Raw genomic sequence first — 27192 nt, forward strand, 5'->3', positions numbered from 1 at the left:
GAGCAGAACCTGGGGAAGCAGTGACTCACCATGGAACCAACTTTAAGGCCAGGGCTTCCTCTTCTCCCCATTTCCAAATGAGTGTTCTTACAGTAACTCTATTTTCTCTCCACAACTCTATGTAGGAGGGGAGCAGTCCAGCTGAGTAGTTATGAGCACAGGGATCAGTGACATTTACTGAATCTGGACCCTGGCTTTGTATTGTGACCTGGCTTCACTCTTGTTATCGCATCTAGGAAAAGGGGATTACAGAATCTACCTCACAGTTGTGAGGATTAAATGAGGCAAAACATCAGCAGTACACAGAGGCTTTCAATAAACATCAGTCACTGTAAGGCATATTATGGGTAAAAATATCATTTGGCCAATCATAGGTTGCTGGATCATGAGGAGCCACATCTGGATTTCATCATAAATATTCTGGACTAAGGTAAGTCCCTATAACTAGAGACTCCAAAGGAGGCGGATGACTTGGATTTTCTGTTTTTTAGTTAAATGTGGGCCAGCACTATTATTTAGGGCAATCCCAGGAGTATCTATTGGTTTGGTTTTCCCAACTTCCCTCTAAATTTTTTAGATATGTGTTCTCATTGCTGCCCAGGCTTGAGTGCCGTGGCAGAATCATAGCTCATTGCAGCCTTGAATTTCTGGGCTCAAGTGATCCTCCCACCTCAGCTCCTGCGGCTAGGACTACAGAAGTGTGCCACCATGCCCAGGGTTAATTTTTTGCAGATACAGGGTCTCACTATGTTGCCAAGGCCGGTATCGAACTCCTGATCCAGCAATCTTCCTACCTCAGCCTCACAAAGTAGTGAGATTACAGGCATGAGCCATCATGCCTGGCCTCCTTTATTTTCCAATAACAAAATATTTTTAATGGAGAATCTACTTCATGCCAAGTGGGCACAAAATTCATGCCTAATTCATGGCATGGCTGAATTGAGGAGATCACATTTCCCAAACGGAGCCCACAGGGACCCTTCCCTAGTCTTTTCTGCCAAAGCTTATTAGGAGACACCACCTTTTTACTGCAGTTGTTAAGCAACCAGGACTGAGTACGGTTTTCTCAGAAGCCACAGAGCACATTACACAGTGACAGTCTATGTGAAGAATCAAGCTTAGAAAGAAGGAAAGATGAGCCCTAGACACTGTTCATGTCCCTGCTTCCTCTCACTGAAGTCCCTGAGCTAAGCTGTCTTCTGTTTCCTTTTTCTGTTAGCCTCCTTTGGGTTCTATTCTTGCCACTGACAAAGACCTAATATAAAAGGGAAACTGAGGAATTTGGAAAGGAGATAATCATTTGAATTTACAACTGGTGTTAAGGGGAGATGGAAATACATGTATACCATGAAAGGAAGGACAAAAGGAAGCGTAAAGAAGGCAGGGTTATATTGAGAAGTAGCCTATATAAAGAATTTCACTTAGAATAGAGATTATGTGACAGGTGTAAAGTATGTTTTAACAAGCCCTGCCATTGATTCTGAGGCACACTAAAGCTTGAGAACCACTGTTCTAATCAACGTTTCAATACATAATACATCTGTGCTTCCTTACCAATTTTCTGAAAAAACCCAAGTGTGAAATTTATGTCAATAATACTAAACTCACAGGTGCATGGACAGTAAGCAAAAGATCATCTTTACTGATGGAAAGACCACAGAGAAAACAGACTACCTGAACGATGTAGGTTATTATAGCTCTGAGACTGGCACCACGTAGCTAACAAATGTTGGCTGTGTCAACAGATTTCAAAATTCAAAAGAAACTTCCATTCTTCACAGTTCACTGTTTCCCAAAAGGAAATGTGACACTAAGACTTAAAGGCACATATTTTGCAATTCATAAACCTCTTCTTGGAGCATAATTTTCCATCTCGCTGCCACCAGCCACCTCCTTCCCAAATTGTCCTTGTCATCATCTAAATTTCTTAAATAGTAACATTTCTTAGGAACTCAGAGGACAGTCTTCATGGCTTAAACAAAAATGCTGTAAACTTAAAAATAACCTGTGACTTTTTGGTTATTCAAATAAACGCCTACAGATTGCTCCTTTTCTGTGACTTCCTTGAAAAATGGCTCAAATGAGGCTTAAGTTAGAATGTAAAAGAGCACACGTAGTATCTTCTAGTAGTTATACACCTTTATGTGTACCTTATGTAAATAAATATGAACACTGCCTACTTAGTTTTAAAACTGTCTTTTTTGGTATATCTTAGAGATATGATAGCTAGATATAAAATCACCCTATACATTGCTTCCTTTCTTCAGACGAAGTTAACTCTTCCAGGATGAAATCTCCAAAATTCTCTACCTCAAAAGCTTTGGCAGTATTCTAACAAAATTCTGACGGGTATTTACTCAGGTTTCTGCATTCAATACCCATGGATCCTGACCCTGTTTTGTGGATCAAAAAAGTAAGCTTATTTTCATTTGTAGCTGTGGGTAGAATATACTGGTAATTTGTATTTAGATCCTAGAAAAGTGGAACAAGGATGTGTGTTAATAGTACACTCTCATTTTGGGGAATGAGTTCCTGATCTGAGGACAGCAGCCACAAGGAAGGCTGCACAGCAGGAGGGGACAAATGAAGAAGCATTTACATTTTCCCTAATAGTTTCAAACTTTTACCCTGTCTAAAACAAAATTAAATGGTACATTCAAGGGGAAAAAAATGGGCTGAGGTTCTTAATGCTATCATTTAATAGACTATGTTAAATGCCCATCACATAGGTAAAATAGGTCCATGACCATTGCCACCAGATTCCATAAGGGACAATGAGACTTAGATCCTGAGGTATTTGAGTACTCTACCAAAAAAGTATGTCAGGTTGGTTAACCCATCAACACACTCCATTTATTATCTGAACTAGATAAAGCAGTACTCTCTGTCGAGCATGTCCTAGAACTTGTACCATCTTTACCCCAAAAGTTAAATATTAAACTACCATCTATTTCCTCTGACCCTACAAACTTCCCATAGGCACATAAACAGGGAAGCATATCAAATGTATTTATCTTTTTTTCCTGGTGAACGAACAACAAAAACCTGCTGGCTCAAAGATGAATGGTGTTCCTGTTGTAAAACCTATTGTATGGTCTGATATTAGAAAATGTCACAAACGTAATTGCCTTTAAATTCTCTTTTAGCTTTCTGAATAAGTGAGCAAGCTGGCCTCAATAGTGACTTGAGAATAAGAAAGACAACAAATAAAAAAATGGATATTTACAATTTGTTTCAAACCTCTTAAGGCAGCCTGTAGCCAATCTATATTTTTAACTATAATTTGCATTACCTTAACACACATTTGCTGGGCAGACAGGGGTGAGTACTTTGGAAATGGACCAATCTATCCCAACCATCTTATCTTATGGATCAACCAGCAGTGAATGCATAATGAGGAAATTCCTGGAGATGAAAGACCTGGGCTCTAGACCAACATCCTTCCTTGATTTGCCCCACGACCTTGGAAAACTCCCTAAACTGCTCCAAGCTGCTTTCTCAAGGTAAAAGAGATAAATAATTGTCCTGCATATATATCACACTTACAGTAATGTTCAAATGAGAAAGTGAAAATGCTTTCTAAAACTTCAAATGAGCTTAGACAAAAATCTTTGGAAGGAAAGAAACATTATATTTAGGGACAATGAATCCCTTTTAATCTTCTAGTTTCCTCATGCACAAATGAGATTGGCCCAAAGATAAAACAGAATCAGAAATGCCAGGTCACTTAAAAAAGAAAAACCATAATATGCCACATCTAGATGGTTCAGGTCATACTGTCAATATGAACAGTGATTATTCCAAAGACTTAGGGATAATGAATGATTTCAAACAACTTTTTGAGGGCATGATTAGTAGGGTAGAAGCTATTTAAAAAATTCAGACACAAATGAAGTAATAGTTATCTAAATGAGATGAAAACCACAAAGCTAGCAAAGACTTACAAAACAGATAAATACTTAAGAATGGACATTGAATAGTTTTAATGAATCCACTTCCTTTATTGCAGTAACCTCTGTACAAGGCAGCAACTGCAATACTCAAGGTTAAAACATTAGAAAAGCATTTGTGTGACAGTTATAGTACAGTATTATCAAAATATTACATTTTCAAACTTAGCAGATAATCATCCACCAGAGCTCAAATCTTTAAATTATTTCCATAGTCTTAAAAAATATGTAATGTCAGAAAGCATATAAAAAGAATGTAAAAGGAAACCTAAAATACAAATGAAATAATGTAACAAATAAATATTTGATTTCAGTAACTGTTAATAATCAGCTTAACACCACCATTCTCTCTAAACTTATTTCTTACTTATAGGAATAATGAACTGTCAAATGCAATGGCATAATTATTTACCTCCACGCTATCACCAATGATTAGAACTAAAAAACATTTGGCATAAAAATCAAAATTCAGCATAAAGCTATTTTTAGCTTCAACACTAGGTAAGCGTCTCTAAGAATTGTTGAAATTTATCAGAGTACTGTAACAACCTTGAAAATTTTTGACCTGGTGTCTAGTGTTAAGTGAAAGTAATGTATATTTTTTTAAGTGAAAAGCTTCTTACATTATTTCACAGACAGTATTACCCACCCCACATTATGCATATGTAGATATATTTTATGTACTTTATACACACATGTATGACGCATGACATTTGGTTCCTGTAGTACAGATTACAATGTTGTTTTCCTGAATGGGAAAAACTTAAGAAAAAAAAAGGTAAGTGTACCTGTGCACATTTCAAGATAGCAGCACTCAGTCCATGCCCTATTACCCATTTTAAAAGTTCACACATATTGTTTACTGAATAATATAATATTTCTACTGTCTTTCCCCCCAAACATTGCAAAACCTGCAGTGTTTTAAAACAATGCTGAGTTATAATGTAGAAATTTGTTTTTAGAAAATCAGTTACTTCATTTTCTTAATATTCTGAATTCAAGTTATCAGAGCTCTATACTTAGCTCATACTCATGCAGCAAAAATGCTGCACACCATTGAAAATAATAATAATAATGTTATAGATGTCTATTCAAGATTCATGAAAACCGCGGGTGTGGTGGCTCACACCTGTAATCCCAGCACTTTTGAAGGCCGAGATGGGTGGATCACAAGGTCAAGAGATCAAGACCATCCTGGCCAAAACAGTGAAACCCCATCCCTACTAAAAATACAAAAATCAGCTGGGTGTGTTGGCATGTGCCTGTAGTCCCAGCTACTTGAAAGGCTGAAACAGGAGAATCACTTGAACCCGGAAGGTGGAGGTTGAAGTGAGCCGAGATCGCGCCACTGCACTCCAGCCTAGCAACAGAGACTCTGTCTCAAAAAAAGATTCATGAAAACCTGCATATATCCTCTACCACTGAAACATATATCAATTAACCCACTTAACAGTACTTCAGGTGAAGTATTCTCCATTTTCTAACCGGATAACTGTGTGAAATTACAGAATGCCCTTTAAATGATCGCCTTTGTTCTATGAAACCTATAACTGTTAATCTGATTTTGAACTTATGTTTACTAAAACAAAAGGTTTGCCTAATGAATCTTGATTATTTTAAAATGCAAAATACCAGCAACATAAATTTCATTATATATACACATGTGCATCTGTGTATGCATATAATATACACATACACATATACAAATATGTAGACATAAATCCCTTGAAATGTTTTCAGGAAATCCTTCCTTGAATAATAAATGAAAAACTTCACATTAATAATTTTATATAAAGCTTTTAGTAACAGTACATATGCACTGTCAAAATTGTACTAGTAGACTATGATGTCAAAACAGACATTTCAAAAGCACAAACTGGCAGTTTTTCTCAACACAAAAGTTTTAAAGTATTAAGAATGGATTAAATTTTAATGTTCGAATAATATGTTCAAACCTGAGTGTATTAAGACTAAGTGTACTTGACAATTGAATGAATTATGCCTAAAAACATTTCTCTAAGAAACCAGTGGTCCATTTAACCATTTGATGAAACATTATTTTAATGACTTGTAAAGGATAGTACAGTATACTGAAATTCCACTTAGTGTTTATTGAAATATTCTATTAAATGACATTGCTTTGTCTAAATTTCCTCCAGAAAAATCTGTTAGTATTTCTTAAAAGTCCCTCAGATTTGAGGGAAATTCTAAATTAGGACAGTTTTCTCTCCAAATAAATATGAATGATCTTGAGTATTTTTTTTTTTAAAGAATGACGTGATTTTCAGCATGGCATACAGAAATTAAGTATGGGATAAATCTTCAATCTTCCCTAAGGTTTCAATAAATAACAACAGCCAATCGGAGGGGTTAAAAAGGTATTTGGGGGCCTTTTTGTTCATAGCTCTATATTTACAAATACTCATATTAACCTTACCGTGGGGTCACTTTTGGTTACCATCTCCCCTTCCCCATTTTTCATTGATCTGCCCTAATTCTCACCTTTAATATCTAACAGATACGTTTACAAAAGTAACAAAAGACATACAGTACCCAACATTAAATGATCAATGAAAGAAGAAAAGCAGTGTTCATTTTGTTTTAAAGTGGAAGAGACTAGAAATAAAAACAATAGTTGAAGGCAAAGTTTGACATTCTATAAATTTATAAAAGAGGATATATGGATGAAATTTGGTTAATTTCAAAAGGCACCTCGAGGCTAAAGGCTTTTTGTACTCCTTTCATCAATCAAAAAGTAACACGCTTTTATTGCTATTCAAGTAGCAAAGGAAAACTCTACTCACAAACTTCAGTTCAATAGAGAAGAATCACCATTCATTAAGACTGAGATATGAAATTTGACTAAAACTGAAGTCTCCATACACATATCAATGGAGCAACTTTCCTGTGTGCTTTCAAATTAATGAAATCGTGAAAGAAAAGTCACCATTTGCCATTGTGATGTTAATGTGTCACTGAAGATTTCAGTTACTACACTAGGCACTGAAGTACCATTCTGGAGGGTTGTCCACTGTATAGAACATTTATGAATAGAAGGTAAGGACACTCTGATGATTCCCACGAACTAGGAGGATTGGTGGTAGGTCCTTAGATAGAGCTTCTAACCATGCCATGTAGAGTGCACTAGACACAGCACCTTTCCGTGCAACTGGGAGACTCCTGGTATCAAAAGGAGAGAGAAAAAAAAATCTGAGCAACACATTTACAAAATAAAATGTAGCAAAGTTTATAAAGTAGATTATAGTAACTAGAAATTACTATAACCACAGAATATTTCTGAGTGAAGGAGAATTCTGCATATAGAGTAAACAACTACAGTTGTGTTCCTTAGCAATGGACACACATTTCTTAGAACTTACTGTTAGGCAATTTTGCCCTTGTGAAAACATCAGGGGAGTACTTACACAAACCTAGATCATATAGCCTACTACACATCTAGGCTATGACACAGCCTGTTGCTCCTAGGCTACAAACCTGTACAATATGTGACTGTACTGAATACCACAGGCAACTATAACATGATGGTAAGCATTTGTATATCTAAATATAGAAAAGTTACAGTAAAAATATGTTTTTTCGTTTTTTTTTTAGAGAGATGGGGTCTCAATACATTGCCCAAGCTGGACTCAAAATTCCACGGCTCAAGCAATCCTCCCACCTTAGCCTCTGAAGTAGCCAAGACTAGAGGTGCACACCACCATGCCCAGCTTAACATATAGTATTATAATATTATGGTACCACCATCATACATGTGGATACACAAGACTCTAATCTTTCAACAAAAGACTTTTAAAAATTTGTTCATAAGAACAGTAAATAAGTATTTCTATAAACCAGAGTACATTCGGTATCTAACACTAAATCCTAGATTTCCCCTTCTTCAATAAGAATAGAATTCTTTTAGGTGAAAGGTATGTTTACTATCAAAATTTAAAAAACAGAAGCTATATATGGATAAATGCAATTTTTATATTCTCTTATCTCAGTTTTAATTTTTTTGAGGCGGAGTATCCCACCGTCACCCAGGCTGGAGTACAGTGGCACGATCTCCACTCACTGCAACCTCTGCCTCCCAGGTTTAAGTGATTCCCCTGCCTCAGCCTCCCAAGTAGTTGGGATTACAGGCGCCTGCCACCAGGCCTGGCAATTTTTTGTATTTTTAGTAGAGACAGGGTCTCACTATGTTGGCAGGCTGGTCCTAAACTCCTGATCTCGTGATTCACCCACCTCAGCCTCCCAAAGTGCTGAGATTACAGGTGTGAGCCACCACGCCCGGCCTCAGTTTTAATTTCTATTTATGAATGGTAGTAGCAGTGACCAGTTGCTGTATAAAGTTTTTATCTAAATTTCAATGTTGTAATGTCTCTTCCATTACAGGTATTTCATTATCATCAGCAAGACTTGAAAGTTTCTGATATGCAATTAAATGTTTGTTGTTAAACTAACAATCTTTTGGTAGTTTTTTCATTATTTGACTCTTTGTGTGTGTGGAGGGAGGCCTGAGCTTTCCTATCTAAGGACACAGGCTCCAGAAATGAGAAAATGTGGGTTCAAAGAATATCTAGTGTTGTTTAGTAGAGGAAAAGCCAAAGTAGACATTCAGCATCTGTATTTAACTCAAAGACAATGTGTCTGGATGTAAAAATCTGTGTGTGGGAAACATAAGAATGGGAATACAGATAGGAATCACTATTAAAATTTAATCTTCCAAATAACTTTTTTGGGGTTATTTTCAAGAGGAAGCTGTCCGGGGTACAAATTTTAACGTAGGATCCTCCTATCCCATACATGCTTAATGGCTATGCTGTAGTGTTCACCAAGACAAGGAATTTTGAAAAGGTGAGAAGAAGGACAAACAAAAGGTTCCAATATAACCTATCATGATAAAAAAATTACTTGGGATTCATATAAGCTTAAAGTTTTTGTCTGTCTTTCTCCACATGCTTAAAGCATAGTATATTTTTACAAGTTTGTTTTTCCCTCCTGATAACCACTAAGTCAATATGTGTGTTACATAGATATGTAGTTGGAATAGAAATTAATTCAAAGCATATTATCATAAATTAGCAAGAAAATCTTTATAAAGATATTACTTACATGACAATAATATTAGCTGTGCTTGAATGTTCCTTTAATAATTCATTTAACCTGATCTGCCGGTATGTCTGTAACGAAACAGTTGGAAAGTCATTCCTAGACCCTATGGAAATTAGAATTTAGCATGGTCCATAAAACTACAAGGAATTAAAAAGAAACTCAAATGAATTTTAGTGTAATAAAAATATCTGTTCTCTATTTTTTAAAAATGCTTTCCGCTAATCTCATATAAATCTAATTTAAGGTAGAGTTCATTTATACAACTGACCCCTCCCATATCAAATTGAAGTTCTTAGGTTTTAGGTCGGAAGTATTTTTAAAAATTAAAAATTATACTATAAAAGATTAATGACAAGGAAGCAGAAGAGAGAGAATACCTTGGTCTTATAAAGTTCAAGCTCATTATCCGTTATTCTCCATGGTTCATCTTCTTTCATTTTATCTGCAATATCTTGCTCTTTATCATCTTCATGAAGTCTGTATGGCTCAATCATTTCCTCAAAAGCTACAATACTTTAAAAAACAGAGAGAATACTGACAACTAATCTTATTTTAAGTTACGTAACAGCAGAATCTTAAATACTAAATTATAACTTACAAAGTTAGTGCCTCTCATTTATTATGCTCCTCTTCATACCCCAACAATAATAATCACTTTGGCAATTTACTTTGAAAACAGCAATTTCTAGTGTCTCAAACTGAAAATTAGAACCCATTTGGACCATATAGATTCTGCATCCCTAATTTAAAATCCAAAACGCGTCAAACCAATATGATGGAAATGCTCACTGAAGCATTCTGAATTTCGGATTAGGGATGCTAAACCAGCATGTATAATGAAAATATTTCAAAATAAAAATAATCTGAAATCTGAAACACTTGTGGTTGGTCTCAAGCATTTGGGATTAAAAATCTCCAATCTGTAATAAAATTGCACTTTTAACTGCTAAAGCTGATCTCCTTGTATCTAATCTCTCCCACTACGGCCATTTTCTCTCAACCTAAGTAAATTTTACCATAGTACCCAAAACGATCCCTTTGAGCAGTAAGTCAAATTGTGTTACTCCTCTGCTCAAAACACCCAAAGGTTTTCCCAGTTATCAACGAATAAAAGTAGTGTAAAAAAAAATGTACTAGAACATTTTGAAGGGGAAAGGACACTAAAAATTTAAGAAAATGCAAAATTAATTTCTACATCCAAATATACTTAACAGTAAAATAACATGAATGGCATTCTAATCCTCTATGAACATGAAAAACTTATTTTCAGTATCAAATCTAGTACGAAGCACCTGGTATACACTGTTTTACAATAGAAGCAACCTCACCCTGATAACAACCTTACAAACTGTAAAGCTGTAACTCAAATCCTCTCTGAATATTGAAAACTCTTTAGATTTTGTTTAATATCTGCTACATGCATGCCAACTATCAATACAAGATTTTTAAAATACTGACTTCACATGTAATTAATAGCAGGAAAAAAAATCTCTGGGTAATTAAGTTGAATCTGTGTCTGAGAATGCCATCTATAAAAGGATCAGAAATTTGTAGAGTAACTTACTTTTCTTTCTTTGGTTTGGTATTGATATCTCCTAGGACCATAATATCAGAGAAGTCTATCCGGAACTTGCTAAGCAAAGTAGCCATTCTACAACGAGAATAAATAGCATTAAGATACAAGTATTTTTATTCAGAATCCATATATCTGAAAAGCATGATTTATAAAAAAAGTCAGTCTATCATGTGCCATAACAATGTCCATTTGAATTAATTTACACCATTCATTCACAAAGTAGACTTAAATTCACTGAGTAGAGACTACTGTTACATTCTTTTACTTTCTCTGAATCTCTCCTTTGTACTGAGTAATGGACAAAGAAAGACATTAATAATGAGATTTAAATGGCAGCTAATGTTTCTTAAGTTAATTTTAATCAAATTACACTGATAAGTACATAGATTTCAATAAAAACTAGTAGACTAGTTTTGGATTATTTTTGGATTATTCTTTCATCCAAGAAGATTTATTTTTGGATTACTTCTTTTTGGATTATTCTTTCATCCAAGAAAAATGGTTATCTCAGGGCCCAAATATAACCTATGGGCCATACTGAAGATATAGCTGATGGCAGAGTAAGTTCATAGCATCATGGGGGGGGAGGGAGCTGGGATAGGACATAGAAAAGCAGCATCAACAAGCCTGAATTTTCAGCAAATACCTTTCTGAAGCCATAGTTGACAATGAAACATTGGTGGCAACAACAGAAAAGTTGAAGTGCACATACACACAAAAAGCAATTAGCAAAATGCAATTTTACTTGTAATAAAAAATGCTTTTAAACTGAATTTTGGATTAGGGATGAGAAAACAGATGTGCTACAGGTTGAACTATTAAATTTATTACTAGTATTTCTTGCATAATTCACTATTTGAAATGAATAAACAGCTCGTTGAATTTGAGGATCTATCTACTAAGTGCCTATTATAAAACACGCTAAACATTACAGGGCCCACCAAACTCAAATTTAAGAAAATAATACCAGCCAGAATGTGATGAGTGGTAGGCATCAAGTATATTGTGATTCCGGAAAGAAACACAACTAAATCGGTGGGGAGGTAAGTGGGGAAAAACAGGGAAGGCACTATGAAGAACTGAGCTGGATTTTAAGAATGCAGTAAACAGATAAAAGGAGAGGCAACTGAAGAGCTATTTACAGTAGAGAAAAGAGAGTAGGCAAAAGAGTAAAAAGCCTGAAGTCACATGCATGTTTAGGGCAAATGGAAAAGTGTACTGAAGTATAAAGCATACTGGGGGAAATAGAAGAAAATTAATGAGAAGACAGGTTGTCAAGGGCCTTGACTGCTACATTATAACAATTAGATTTTCTATGGCAGGTAGCAAAGAAGTTGTTAAAGTATTTTGGGTAGAGCAATGATATGGTCAAAACTCTGCTTTCTGAAAATAAAACTGGGTTTCAATGCTTCTAAGTACCCATGTCTTACCTTTGATCCAAAATGTATACATATACATATTAGGTCAAAGGTTATGCACGTTATGTACTCTGTACAATATATTCATTATAGGTCAAAGATAAAACAAGAGTATTTAGTAAGCAGGTGAGAAATAACTGAAACAAACTAGAATTGTGACAGTACAGACAAAAGGAATACGATGGATGACAACGACATCCTGCATTTTGTTGTCCGGAAGTCTACAACATAATGTACCGCATATATAAATATGTAATGTTTGTGCACTTTCCCCCTTGATTAAAAAAAAAACGTTGCTTAGCATTTTAATGTAACAAGCATTCAAGAAGGACCTTCTAAAATGCTAACATGTTAAAAAAAATTACATCTAAGTAAAATTAAGTATCTACTAAACATGAACACTAAAGAGAACGGGTTATATTTAACTAAAATTTTTAACTTCAGTAAAAAACAAAGCAAAATAATTAGACATTTACTGAGTTGTCCAATTTTTATCTTATCAAATTTATACTGCAGCAATGAAGTGCTACTAGATTAATGTTCTTCAATGTGAAACAAACTTACGCTCTCCGGTCATGGTCTATTCTGTTTATCTTTCCACCAATGAATACTCTGATCTTACAGTCTTTCCATTTTTTCTTGGTAGTCAGAAGGTAAGGTATCAATAAGGTCAAACCTGAATTATAAAAATTAATAAATCATTTACTAAATGCTAGTTTCTTAAGAACATTAATTCAATTTAATCTTGAGAAACATGTTTACTACAACTCCATAAACAAAATTCTTCTTTCTGTCCTTCCTTCTTAATTCAGTCAAAAAGCCATTAGCAGACCTGAGCAAGAAGGGACTCCTAATGGAGTGTGAGCTCATTCAAGGAAGACAGCCAAATGGGATAGTGGTCTAGTAAAGTCAGGAGACTAGTCACGTACAACAAGATTGAGAAAATAAGTGTTATTTATAGACCTTAGTGGGAGCTGTGTTTAACACTGGACTGAGAAATACAAAAAGGTAGAAGCTGGACTGAAATTGGTTTTTGATCTCCATTTATATCTCCACACACACATTTACATGGAGTGCCTAGCTCCGTACATTGAGAAGGCCGGGGAGAAGTGACACTCTAGTAGCCACAAGCATATCTAATGCCCTGATCTTTGTTTCTAAACACTACTGTTCAGTAAAAGGAACCAGCGTTCCTTGGATCAAGGGTTACTTTCGTGGCTGTGAAGGGAAAGTGCAGAACAGTAAAACCAAGCCTGGAACATCTTGTGTCAGAAAATAACTCAAAGAATGACTGGGACATGATAAATGGAAACAAATCAGCCTAAGGAGGATTCCGCTGGTGAAATATGGGATAACTGGAACATCAAACCAAATAAAAGTAACAAATTATATCCTGGCATATTTTGGATATTAGGCCCTGCCCAAATCTCATGATGAATTGTAATTAATCCTCAATCCTGAAGGTGGAGCTTAGTGGGAGGTGTTTGGATCTTGGATCATGGGGGTGAGTCCTTCAAGGTTTGGTGCTTTGTGATAGTTCTCATGAGATTGGGTCATTTAAAAGTATGTGGCATCTCTGTCTCCTCTCTATGTCTCTCTCATTCCTGCTTTCATCATGTGATGTGCCTGCTTTTGCTTTGCCTTCTGCCATAAGTAAAAGCTCCCTGAAGCCTATCCAGAAGCTGAGTGATGTCAGCACAATGCTTGTGCATCCTGCAGAATCATCCGCTGATTAAACCTCTTTTCTTTATAAACTATGCAGTCTCAGGTATTTCTTCGAAGCAATAAAAGAGTAATCTAATACATATCCCATTGAATATCAATAAATTAGAAATCAATGGGTCCACACTGATAGAAATAAAGAGAAAGCTCTTCCTTACAATACAATGCCAACTAATAAATGAGGAAGAAGTGTTGGAATTGTAAAATCATCATTTGACAACCATAACAATAAATTCAGGGAAACATAAATGGATGCTAAAGATAGTGATGAAGGTTGCAAGAAGAATGGTGTATTTACATAGTCTCAGAGTAACTCCCCTGTGCCATCCCCAATACCTGTAATTATAAAGGTGGGGGGAAGATAACTTTTCAGTGAATAAACCTGGTGAAAACCATAGTACTCAATAATTAAAGTTAATTTCACCAGTGATGGGACAAATCAATATCCTGCGCCATCTGATGAGATACAGACAGAAGAGTACAGCATTACTTCTGTGATATTTCTGCCAAAGACAGATAACCTAAAACTAATTATAATTATAAAACATTAGGCCAAGCACAGTGGCTCACAGCTGTAATCCCAGCACTTTGGGAGGCTGAGGCGGGCAGCTCACCTGAAGTTGGGAGTTCAAGACTTGCCTGACCAACATGGAGCAACACCATTTCTACTAAAAATACAAAATTAGCTAGGCTTGGTGGCGCATGCCTGTAATGTCAGCTACTTGGGAGACTGAGGCAGAATCGCTCGAACCTGGAAGGCAGAGGTTGCGGTGAACTGAGATTGCACTATTGCACTCCAGCCTGAGCAGTAAGAATGAAACTCCACCTCATAATAAATAAATAAATAAAATAAATACATAAATAAAACATTAAATAGCACTTCAAATTCGGTGACAGTCAACAAAAAGGTTGACAACGTTTAAAAAAAATGCTAAGGTCATGAAGCTCAAGGAAGTACAACTGAACTACCTCTGCGTTAAGGACAGTGAAGAGACCAGACAACTAAATGCTGTGCCTGATTCTGAAGTTAATCTTTTTACTTTTGGGAATGCTAGCAAAATCTGAATGGGGTCTATGGGTAAATAATGCATACCATTTCTTACTATTCTCACAATTTCAGTACATTTAAAATCATTTTTTAAAAATTAACAACCTTACCTCCATCATCAAAAAGCCACCAGACATCAATAGTATTCTTTCCTTGTTTTTTCTGAAACTGTGTGCTAGCTTCAAGAAGCTTTTGGTCAGCTACATTTAAAGGCACAATAGGGCCTTTGGATTCTAAAGGATTAAGCAAAAAATAAAATGTAAGGAAAGTAAATGTTAAAAGCCCTTTGCTGAATTCCTATGGTTTCCTAATTTTTGTATTCAGATGTTTATAATACAGACAATTGCATAAGGCATCTACCATAAGCTTTCAGTTGTTTATAATAAAACTATACTTTATAAATGGCTACAGAGAAATAACTCTTTATAATAGCTAAACCAATCAAAATTATCTGCCTAATTACTAATATATTCAAGCATTCTGAATGAATGTAAGAGAATCATAAACATCAATCAAAAAAATTATACTGGGCTCTAGATTTTGTGTTTTTTTCAAAAGCTGTTTTAGTCTAACTGGACACATCAAGTTTACACCTGTTCTGTGAAACTGTTTCTTTGGTAATCTGGTATCTCAATAATTTAAAGCTCAAAACTTTTTAAAAGACAAAGCTGTTATCTGTAATATAAATGAAAGATGGGAGTTGAAGACATACTAACATATTCTTACAATTATCACAGTGAAACCTTAGTCTAAGGAAAGACTCCCTCATCTTTACCTATATTTTGTCCCCAATATGTGACATCCAATTCTAAAGCCATATAACCACATCTTTCTCGGAACCACAGAAAGATGGTGGGAACTCCTTGGAAGGGCACCCATTTGCTGCAGGCCTGAGAACAATACACCAAGGAGTTCCCATTTATATTCCCAGGAGTTAAAACAAAACAAAACAAAAAACAGCACTGATTCCGTGAGCAAGCGAATGACTACCATGAAACTCCTACATCAAAATTTTAAAAGCAGAAATCCATACAAGGACATCTGATCACTTCTGTAGAATGTCACTTTTCATGCTGCTGTGATATATGCAAACATGACAAATGATTTTGCACGATGAAATAAAATGGCTACCAAACCACACTGCTCCATAACTCTCACCTCTATCTCCTTCTCATAAAATTCATGTATGTTGACATGACTGTGTATCTCCCAAACGCAGCACGACTGTGAGAAATATTGTAATTTTTGAAATGAAAAATATATTAGTATCAAAATTGAGGACTTGGCTGGGTACAACTGATGGTAAAGGATGCAAGTGACACTGCAAATAAAATCTACTTCAGTGTCCCTACTTATCATCTAAACCATGCAGTTTAAACTAAAAAAAAAAAAAAAAAAAAAAAAAAAAAAAGGAATACTGGCTGTCTGGGTCTGAATATTTCAGAAATGCTATGATGATTTAAAGGAATTTGTGTGTGATATAATACCATTTCCTGGGAAGATTTAACTCTTTAGTTAGACTAATAATTTTTCTAATCTACATTTATAGAACTGTAACATCACCTCACCATGGAAACAAAAAGGTTAAAAAAAAAGGAATAAGGTTGGAGTTAAAGAGTTTACAGTATGAAAGAAGGATTAAAATAAAATGATGAAAAATGCCTGCCTTTTTTCAACAGTGGTTGAGTTGGAGTCTTGCCATCCTCTTCCTCATCTAGATTATGTTTAAAAAACACAAAAATAAGTTAATTGCCTTTATATTAATAAAATAATGAAAATGTAACTAGAGCACATTTATAAACAAAGTATAGTATGAAGTAACAGCCCACTGAAGAATAATCAAGACTGAAGATTAATATTTTCTGTAGAATGTTGAAGCTTTTAAAAAGCAAACATATTTGAGACCCCTCCCCTATACGATGACTAACACGCCTAAATTTAATTCCTATAAAGTTTTTCTTTAAATTTCAGCATATTTTAAAAATTTTTATACTTTCATACTTGAAATAAGTTGAAAAGACATTGAACTGTGGCTTAGAGAGTGTAAATATGACATTAAAAACTGATATTGCAGATAATACAAAAATTTTAAACATGCCACTGCATCACTGTGCAAATGACTGAAGAGCAATTTTAGAAACATTTAATGGATATTTGTTATTTGCAAAAAATTAATCACCACTTGAAATATTAAGAAATTTGACCGGAAACAGAAGTATTTTGCTTTAGATAAAATGCCAGGTTATACAGGAGTGATTTTTCTCAAATACATAACTTTATATATGTACGTATGTATGTGTGCATATATTAATCCATTTATATTTAAAGATATCTACAAATATTTTTCTGGCATTAACAATTTTTGTTCCCTTAATGTAAGTTTGTATTATGATATTTGTTTACGACATTTAAAACTCTGGACTTGGGACAAGAAAGAGTATACTGCAGTGGGTTCTGGAGTTAGACTGCAAGATTGCAATCTTACCTCTACTTGTTTCACTAGCTGTGTGAGCTTTAGTTACTGAACCTGCTTTTCTCTTTTGTAGAAAGAGCATTAGTACCTACCTATTAGGTTTGTTATACTAATGCAAGCATTAATGCACTGAGCTCTGTGCCTGGCAGAAAGTATTTAGAAGGTGTTCTTTTTGACTCCTTGCATGTTGTATAATTCAATAACCAAACAGACACAATTAAATATTGTGGACTTATAACTACATCCTAGTGTCTAATTCTGAGGACGTTCTAAAATGTATAAACTTTTCTATAGTATCTATGCTGCTAACTTTGAGAATAACTAACTACATAAAAAATAAACACAAAATAAAGCAAATGCTAATTTCTTAAACTTGTAATGGAAAAAGAATCAATTATATTTAATTTTATAGCATTCAATATTGTTCTTATAAAGAGATACGTAATGAAACCTGTCTTTTATAAAATTGTAATACTACTGATATTCTGCATTCGCTTAAAAGAGCTCAGAAATGTCAAGGGAATCTTGACATTTAAAAATTATAAAGGAAGTTAAAGGCATTTAGATTTTTATAATAAAAAGGTAAGTAGAAATGTACTCACCCAGTTTCCTGTTCTATAAAAATAATAATTTCATAAGATCGTAACATATATTATTAGCTAATGTATGGGTAACAACCACTATAATGTGGGTGCATGGAGTAGATGCTTGATGTGTATTACTTGTTACCCTCCCATCAAAACCTCACCTATTAATTCCTAACAGATTCTGTAGAAAAAGAATGTTTGAAACAAAAGAAAAAAAGAAAAAAGAGGAAATGAAAGAATGTATACTGCAAACTAAAATAAATGCTAGAACATAAGAACAGTTATCAGAATCAGTTTATAGAATTTTGAGGAAAAACAAAATACATTATAATCGAGCCAACAAAGAACTGAAAAGGAAAATGGGTGTTAACTAAACTTTAACTACTAATACCCTAAGCCAATAAGGTAAATAAGGAGGAAAGAAAATAAAAAGCAACATTACTGCTTCCAAGTAATATTGAAGAGATAAACTACACAGAGACATGATTGGTCCAAGGTTATAATTTCAGAAAAATGGGAAATATTTTGCAGGAATCAAAACTATGTTATGGTTTGATGACTTACAGCATAGATTTTTTTCTTGTTGCGTGTCAGCTGGGAATAAGACAGATGGAGATACTAGACTTGAATAGAGGTAGGAGAGTGAGGGTGGGAGAGTAAGATTTGGAAGTCATCCCTCTTTCCTTCTCAAACATGACACATCTATTTTGTAGATGAAATTATGTGAAAATCTCATGAGTCTGTTACTTTAAAGTTACCACGTTGTTTCCAAATTCAGATTTAACCTATGCTTCAAATTAAAATGTTTTCATTAAAGCAAGTATAAATAAAAACACAGAGGCCATATTAGTAAATAATTGGCATGGTTTCTGTTTGATGATCTACTCTAGTACTTTAAAACAGTCATTCTGTAGCCATTTTTGAAAGCCATAAATTTTACCTGACCAACTAGAAATGACCAGTTAGAGAAAAGATTATTTTTATAAGACATATATTATAATTAAAAATGTCTCCCAAATTAAAACATTACTAAGACTTATTGTTTGAATGAAAATTACCTTTGTGTGTAACAGGTTTTTCACTGAGTGGTTTGGAAGTATCTAAATCGGATTTTTTACTATACTCCACACTTACTACCACATCCTTGGTGCCAGGAGATTTCTCTTGTGATGACAATAATTCTTCTGTAGACATAAAAGTGTTTAAAATAGTATCTAAGTCATATTTTAACTGTTAAATAAGGCATTATGGTTTAATAAACTATTATGAAAACATAAGTTTATTATAAATGACCTATTTAAAAAACTATGATAACCTGTTTGAAATGACCATTCACTTAAATACACAAACCACAACTCAGTTACAGGTTGAATATCCCTGATTTGAAAATCTGAAACTTTTTACATGCTTCACATGATTCTCAAAGGAAATGCTCATTGGAGCATTTCAGATTTTGGATTTCTGGATTAGAAATGCTCAACTGATAAATACTGCATAATGCAAATATTCCAAAATCAACCTCCCCCTTCCAGATTCTTAAACACTTCAGGTTCCAAGCATTTTTGATAAAGACACACACAACCTGTCTTTGAATTAAGAGCTGGAGAATTAGTAATGAGTACAATTCATACAACAGTAGAATCTGGCAGACAGTAATACATAGTATGTGAATCTATTCTGCTCTGAATGTCAGTTACATACATTAAAAATGTAAAATGTAACAAATATTCATAGATATGTAAGATGAAAGACAACACTGAAAAATTCTATTCACTACTATAAAACCAAGACCAGGAAATAGAGGCTTCTTAAATTAATGGTGAAAGTACCATTTCTTCGTTTTAAAGTAGTTTCTTCATTTTCTCTTTCTGTCAGTTAGTAAATATTTGGTTTCCATCATACAAAAACGTATCACAAAGATAAATATAATATGAAATTGATAATCTGTCCAATTTATTTCTCTTCATTTACACAAATCCTCATCACTTATTTGTGTAAATGAAGAGAAGCAAAAGAAACTACATGCTAGTACTTTGCTAAGAGCTCAGAGGCCTTAATCTCCTTTTTAATCTTAACAACCAACCTGTAAGGTAAATACATTTTAACAGATAAGGAAACTGAGGCTTGGAGTCACCAAATTTGCCCAGGCTATAAAACACCTAACAGAAAAGGCTGAGATTTTTTAAAGCAGATTTGCCTGACTTCAATGCCTATGCATTTAATTCCTATGCCAAGTCAAATTCCTATTTTAAAACTTAACGATGAATAAAAAGGCATTTAAAAACATATAATAATGCTTATAAATACATGAAAATACTTTTTAAAAGTTTCAATCACATTCAAACTTCAATAAATGATAGAACTATATAATTTATTTGCCAAACTGTGATACATAAAAGGGAACACTACTATTTGTGTGAACAGGTACTCTAAACCTCAATTCTGGTACAGCAAGAAATAACTGAAATAGCATTTTGCCAAACCTATTCCAGATTGCTGAAAATGAGTATTTTGGTTACACTGATAAAGACCTCAAAGCGTTTCTTTCAAAGCTGCAGACTGCCCTTTAAGGGACAGAAGGAGGGAAGATTAAAACAGTTTAAATACAGAAGCAAATACCTCTTATGTATTTTTAGGCTTAGTTCCTTCTGATGATTTCGTTAATTAACTGATAAGGGTAATATGTTAGATATGTAAATTTTCTTAAGCTTATATTTCTTAAACTACCAGAAAATCTTCAGAGGATATAAAAATTTTCATGGGTGATCCACTTGCCTCAGCCTTTCAACTTGTGGGATTATAGGCGTGAACCACCACTCCCTGCCATAGTTTTTATAAAGTTGGCAAAAGTAGTAATAATACCTTACTTAGGGTTTAGTCTTCACTTTCAAAAATGCTTTACAAGTTACGCAACTATATTATTTTATAATTATTTACATACCATTCTTGATGTGTCAAAATTATACAGTAATTATGGGAGACAAGTATACAGTGGGAGGTAGAAAGGGGGAGCACATAAGCACATAGGGAGACCTCTGTAGTGACAGAATAGCACTGTACCTTTTTTTTTTTTTTTTGCTTGCAACAAAATCTTTATTCAGTAAATTTAATTCAGCCAGTTCAGCTAATATTAACGTGTGAAAGGGTGTTTCCTCTAGAAAAGAGCTTCCAGAACAAAGAATGTATACTGAAGATAAGGTAAAATCTTTAATTTTCTAAAAAATTAAAAGCTTCCAGTACTTGCACTAAGATGACTCTACCTCATTCAAAGAGGGTCCTGCTGAGCCATTGGGAAACAGGCCGCCATTGAAAAAAAATTTTTTTTTATTGTACTTTAAGTTCTGGGTTACATGTGCAGAACATGCAGGTTTGTTAAACAGGTATACATGTGGCATGGTGGTTGGCTGCACCCATCAACCCATCATCTATATTAGGTACTCCTAATGCTATCCCTCCCCTATGACCTGACAGGCCCTGGTGTGTGATATTCCCCTCCCTGTGTCCATGTGTTTTCATTGTTCAACTCTCACTTATGAGTGAGAACATGTGGTGTTTGGTTTTGTTCTTGTGTTAGTTTGCTGAGAAGGATGCTTTCCAGCTTCATCCATGTCCCTGCAAAGGACATGAACTCATCCTTTTTTATGGCTGCATGGTATTCCATGGTATATATGTGCCACATTTTCTTTATCCAGTCTACCATTGATGGGCATTTGGGTTGGTTCCAAATCTTTGCTGTTGTGAACGGTGCCACAATAAACATACATGTGCATGTGTCTTTACAGCAGAATGACTTGTAAATTTGGGGTATATACCCAGTAATGGGATTGCTAGGTCAAATGGTATTTCTGATTCTAGATCCTTGAAGAATCTCTACACTGTCCTGAACAATAGTCAAAATAATTTACACTCCCACCAACAGTGTAAAAGCTTTCCTATTTCTACACATCCTCTCCAGCATTTGTTGTTTCTGACTTTTTAGTGATCACCATTCCAACTGGCACGAAATGGTATCTCAATGTCGTTTTGATTTGCATTTCTCTAATGACCAGTGATAATGGGCTTTTTTTCATGTGTGTTGGCTGCATAAATGTCTCCTTTTGAGAACTGTCTGTTCACAACCACTTTTTGATGTCCACCCCCCCCAATAAATTTGTGGTGTGTAGACTGCAAAAATTTTCTCCCATTCTTTAGGTTGTCTCTTCACTCTAATGATTTTCCTTTGCTGTGAAGGAGCTCTTTAAATTAGATCTCACTTGTCAATTTTGGCTTTTGCTGCCATTGCTTTTGGTGTATTAGTCATGAAGTCTTTGTCCATGCCTATGTCCTGAATGGTATTGCCCAGGTTTTCTTCTAGGGTTTTTATGGTATTGTGTTAGGTCTTATGTTTAAATCTTTAATCCATCTTGAGTTGATTTTGTATAAGGTGTAAGCAAGGGATCCAGTTTCAGCTTTCTGCATATGTCTAGCCAGTTTTCCCAGTGCCATTTATTAAAACGGAATCCTTTCTCCATTGCCTATTTTTGTCAGGGCTGTCAAATATCACATGGTTGTAGGTGTGTGGCGTTACTTCTGAGGCCTCTGTTCTGTTCCATTGGTCTACATATCTGTTTTGGTACCAGTACTATGCTGTTTCAATTACTGTAGGCTTGTAGTACAGTTTGAAGTCGGGTAGTGTGATACAATGGTGGTTACACAAATGAACATATAAGTGCCACAGAACTACACAACCACACAGAAGTGTTTGTAAAACTGCTGAAATCTGAAAAAGGTCTGTGGGTTGTTCCAATGTCAATTTCCTGGCTTGGATATAGTACCTTAGAATAAGGAAAGATGTTACCATTGGAAACTGGATGAAGGGTACAGAGGACCTCTCTACTATTTTTTGCAACTTATTGTGAATCTATAAATATTTTTAAATTAAAAAATGTTTTTAAAAAAACATTTATCAGGTCTGAAGATAGAGAACATTACGACAACATTTAAGCTTCTACCATCAATATAACTCTATATAAAGCATATTTTTATAAATACGAAAATGTCTTATGATTTAGTGGTCATTTAAAAGTTTTGCCTCAGACTATTTTACTCACGTCTTTAAAAAATTTGGCTTAAGCTTATGCTTTGGATTAAATTTTAGTCTCTCCATTAATAATTACTAACCATCATCCAGGCTGGTACAAAGAGAAAACACAAACTTTAGTGGAGCCAAATGTGATCTTAAAATGCCATACAGTAAGTCCATGACACACAGTAATTATTAAAAGTAATGAAGAGTTTGTGAGAATGTAATTTTCTAATAGTTTGTATTTTTAAAATTAAAAGCTTATTTCAAACAAATTACCTTGTCCTTGAAGATGAGATATATCCAGACCTTCTTTTAGGCGAATAACCACTACTCCATATTGTATGTCAAAGGCATCACTATTAAAAAAAAAAAAAAAAAAACACAATATTTGTGTTATCATCTATAAAGATAATAGATGATCTCTAAAATTACTTTCAGCTTTAAATGACTGAATTTTTAAAACATGCTTTGAAAATCACTTGAGATACGTATGTTTCAAATCCCACAATATTCTCTTCTTCTGTAATACCCTTGAAAACTACTTTTTAGATCTTTGCAGTATTGACATTATATCTACAGCTGCCATTTAAAGCAGCAGCAGTATTTTTATTCTACTAGGTTAAATTATAGAAAAACTACTTTTGGAATGCCACTACAATGATATTTGGGCTTATATCATTAAAACCAAGGGAAATACATGCGTGCGCACGCACACACACACCCACCCACACACACACACACACACACACACACACCCCAGATGCTACTGCGAATGACAGCAGGTTGCAGGATATAAATAAATTACTTTTGAAAGGACTGAGGAAATTTTAACAAAATTTTGTAATTTTTACAAAACTGGTTTGAACAGTAGTTCAAAGATTTTATATACATCTGCAAATATATATTTACCTCTCCATTTTTAAAAACATAAATGGGTGCATCCTATACATACAAAAACACATTAAAATCTAAGACAGCTTTAAAACCAGACTTAAACCTTAGAATCTCAGTTATGAGCATACATCTTCATTTTAATCCAATTTTTTTTTTTGAATCTACTAATTTTAAATTCCAAATGTCATGTTGTTCTCCCAAAGTGGTAGCAGGCTTAACTTTCATCCTTAAAATTATTATTCATTATACAAGTAATAAGTATTCACTGTAGACATAAAAACAATAACATATTAAGATATAGCTATATGAAATGAAAAGGCTAAAATCTAATAAAATAATCGTTATTGCTCTTATTGACAAATGGAAGAATGTGTTCAGGATATGACATGTGGTTATAAAAGTTCTTTTGTTGTTTTTAAATCATGGAGACACAATTTGGCCATATTCCTATGATGAGCTAACTAAAACTAAATGAGTCACTGGAGAAAGAAATTTAAATAACATGTTAATCTTTCTCAGCTATATCTTGAAAGATCTAATTAATACTAGAGAAGAAATAACTATAAGTATTTTTAAAATTGGTTAATACACTGACTAAATCAAAATCAATTTCTTTAAAGTCAGGGAATGTAAGTTTACTTTGGATTAAACAAATGTTTTGTTATAAACTATAAAAACTGATTTGCAACTTCAGATCTAATATACTGTTAATAAAAACACAATATATAAAGCTTACCTCAATTGCACAAGGTATTTAAAATCACAGTTAAACATTAGTGGAAGTGCCACAAAAATGAGCAGTGTCACTGCTTTGAAACTGCTATTATTTTTTTAAACCAGAAAGCAGTATTTTACCTATCCTTTAATTGCTGTCTGATGTACAGGAGTAATGTTTAGGGTAATACTCTACTTTCAGAACACTCACTCACTTTAATCACGACAAGGTCAGAGTCAGAAAGACCCCTTCCAGTGTTCCATTATGAGCAACTACAACTAATAATGTGACAGGCATATGAAAGAATTTATAAAAATGTCACTTTTTGTATTTTTTAGGATAATTACTTCATTCTCACTGCTCTTGGGTCTTGAGAGAGAAAAAGCATAGCCCATAGCTCATGGGTTTTATGGCTTGTGGTCCACATTATTTAATCTTTCTGTCCTTAATCCCTATATATACAGAATACAGAATTAGCCACAATGAGGTTCTGCTTATAAAAAATAAACCCAAAGCTTAACTGTAGTGACAACATGCAACAAATCAGCAGTTTTAATTTTACTAAAACTATTTAACAATTAGTTGGGAGATCTTGTTTATCATATATGTTACTAATCCATATAAAGAGATCATTTAAAAAGTAGAGTATAAGATCCAGCTGCTTCCTCAAAGACTTTTCAAATGTCACTAATAAAACCCTCATATGTGGGATGGGCAAATATATGTGGTTATAGCCAAAGATACAACAGGAGTTCCAGTAAGGAAGTAAACCCAGTGAGTAAAGGGTTATCAGATCAAAATTCATAGAGAAAATGGGACTTAAACTTTAATCTTGAAGGTACTTTGCAAATAAAAGTTTTTTTTTTTTTTTTTTTTTTTTTTTTTTTTTTTCTAAGGACAATTATAAGAAGGGGACAGTTCTATTTTACCAGTGCTTAGGACAAGAAAAAAACTACTTCATAAATCAACTAGGGCATAGAGGAAACGGAATGCTTATCTTCAGTATAAACAAGATAAATAGGTTAGGCAAAACTTAGAATAATAGGAAAAGAAGTATTTTTCAAGATTAAGAAGAAAATCTGGCAAAAAGAAAGGTTTTATTCTTTTATTAAATAACTCAGTTTCCAAAAGCATGTGGTAGATTACATTAAACAGATACAGCCACAAAAATCCACAACCACATACAATCAGAAAGACAAAGTAGCAAAAGAATAAAAAAGAACCTAGACCAGGGGTCCCCAACCCCTAGGTCATGGACCAGTAGTGGTAGGGGCCTGTCAGGAACCAGGAGGACTGCACAGCAGAAGGTGAGCCATGGGCAGGCAAGCATTACCACCTGAGGTACAATCCCTGTCAGATCAGCAGCAGCATTAGTTTCTCAAAGGAGTGCAAGCCCTATTATGAACTGCATGTGTGAGGAATCTAGGTTGCATGCTCCTTATGAGAATCTAATGCCTGATGATTGTCAACTGTCTCCCATCACCCCCATACTGAACTGTCTAGTTGCAGAAAAACAAGCTCAGGACTCCCACTGAGTCTATATTATGGTGAGTATGCAATAATAGAAATAAACTCCACAATAAATGTAATGCTCTTGAATCATCCTGAAACCACAGCCCCCCTGCCACCCATGTCTGTGGAAAAATTGTGTTCTATGAAACCAGTCCCTGTGGTTGGGGACTCCTGTACTAGACAACCCAAAAAATGGAAGTTAACTCAAACTTAACTCTTCAAGGTGGTAGAAAAACAAAACATATAAGTACATTTAAATAAAATAAATGTAAATAATGAACAAATGATTAACTGCAAAATTTGTTTGGAAGTGGAACAAGACTCAACAGTGATAAAACATCCTTCCTTCAGCATATTATAATGACACAGTTTAGGAAGTGTTGGTGTGACATTTGGGAACTCTGTTCAGCAATAGCTGTAGGAATAGGAAAAAGCTTACAAACTTAAATGAGAAGCCAGAGTGCATACATGCATACACACACATACATATGTGTATATATATGCACGTATGTAAAAAAGACAATAAAGATCAATAAAAAACTTCTTAATAGATTAAAATCAATTTAAAGCCTAGATGTTTTGTGTGATTCTTTTTGTTCTTATATTTCCATCAGAAAAGACTACATGAGAAACAGGAAAAATTAGGGCAAGCTTTTAAAATTAACACTTTCTCAATGAACTAAATTACTGAATTAAAAAGATACTTACTGAAATAAGTTTATATACATATCCACATCCCTCATATCTGCTTGCAACCAATCTTTCTTAAATCCAAGGACAAGTGTGTTTGGTTTCATACGACCAAGACCAGCAGCCTAAAACACAGGGTAAATACAACTTTATAGATATATTATTTTCAACAAAATGTTTTCTAAAGTGATAAAACTGTTCTCCAAATTGACAGCTGCTATAGACACTCTTAGCAAAACAACTTCAACAATGAATACATGGGTATTTACTTATAAATTACATACAGTACTACATTCATCATATTACTTATAATTAAACATACACAAAAATAATTTGAAAATAAAACACTTGAAAAATTCTAAATGTACATTTTTGCACTTTTATGATCTACCAAAATTTTCATATTTTTACTAAGAGAAATAGA

General features: G+C 34.2%; 1 protein-coding gene across 2 annotated transcripts in view; it reads right to left on the reverse strand.

The window, feature by feature from the left end:
- Positions 1-3977: 3977 nt before the first annotated feature.
- SLC12A2 (solute carrier family 12 member 2) overlaps positions 3978-27192 on the reverse strand; it is a 104708-nt gene continuing 81493 nt past the window's right edge. Inside the window, exons 18-27 of one of the 2 annotated variants that reach the window (XM_032262528.1) lie at positions 26787-26893; positions 23234-23313; positions 18951-19076; positions 16499-16546; positions 14943-15065; positions 12627-12738; positions 10633-10719; positions 9446-9581; positions 9069-9136; positions 3978-7130 (exon numbers count right to left, since the gene is read on the reverse strand). In XM_032262528.1, coding sequence (XP_032118419.1) covers positions 6995-7130; positions 9069-9136; positions 9446-9581; positions 10633-10719; positions 12627-12738; positions 14943-15065; positions 16499-16546; positions 18951-19076; positions 23234-23313; positions 26787-26893 — 1023 coding nt within the window. In that variant the 3' untranslated portion in view covers positions 3978-6994. The remainder of the gene's footprint in view (positions 7131-9068; positions 9137-9445; positions 9582-10632; positions 10720-12626; positions 12739-14942; positions 15066-16498; positions 16547-18950; positions 19077-23233; positions 23314-26786; positions 26894-27192) is intronic. The other variant, XM_032262609.1, reaches the window with a different exon arrangement.

The sequence above is a fragment of the Sapajus apella genome, unplaced genomic scaffold (genome assembly GCF_009761245.1).
Source record: "Sapajus apella isolate SASKATOON/1434 unplaced genomic scaffold, GSC_monkey_1.0 scaffold1, whole genome shotgun sequence".
NCBI classification, from domain to species: domain Eukaryota; kingdom Metazoa; phylum Chordata; class Mammalia; order Primates; family Cebidae; genus Sapajus; species Sapajus apella.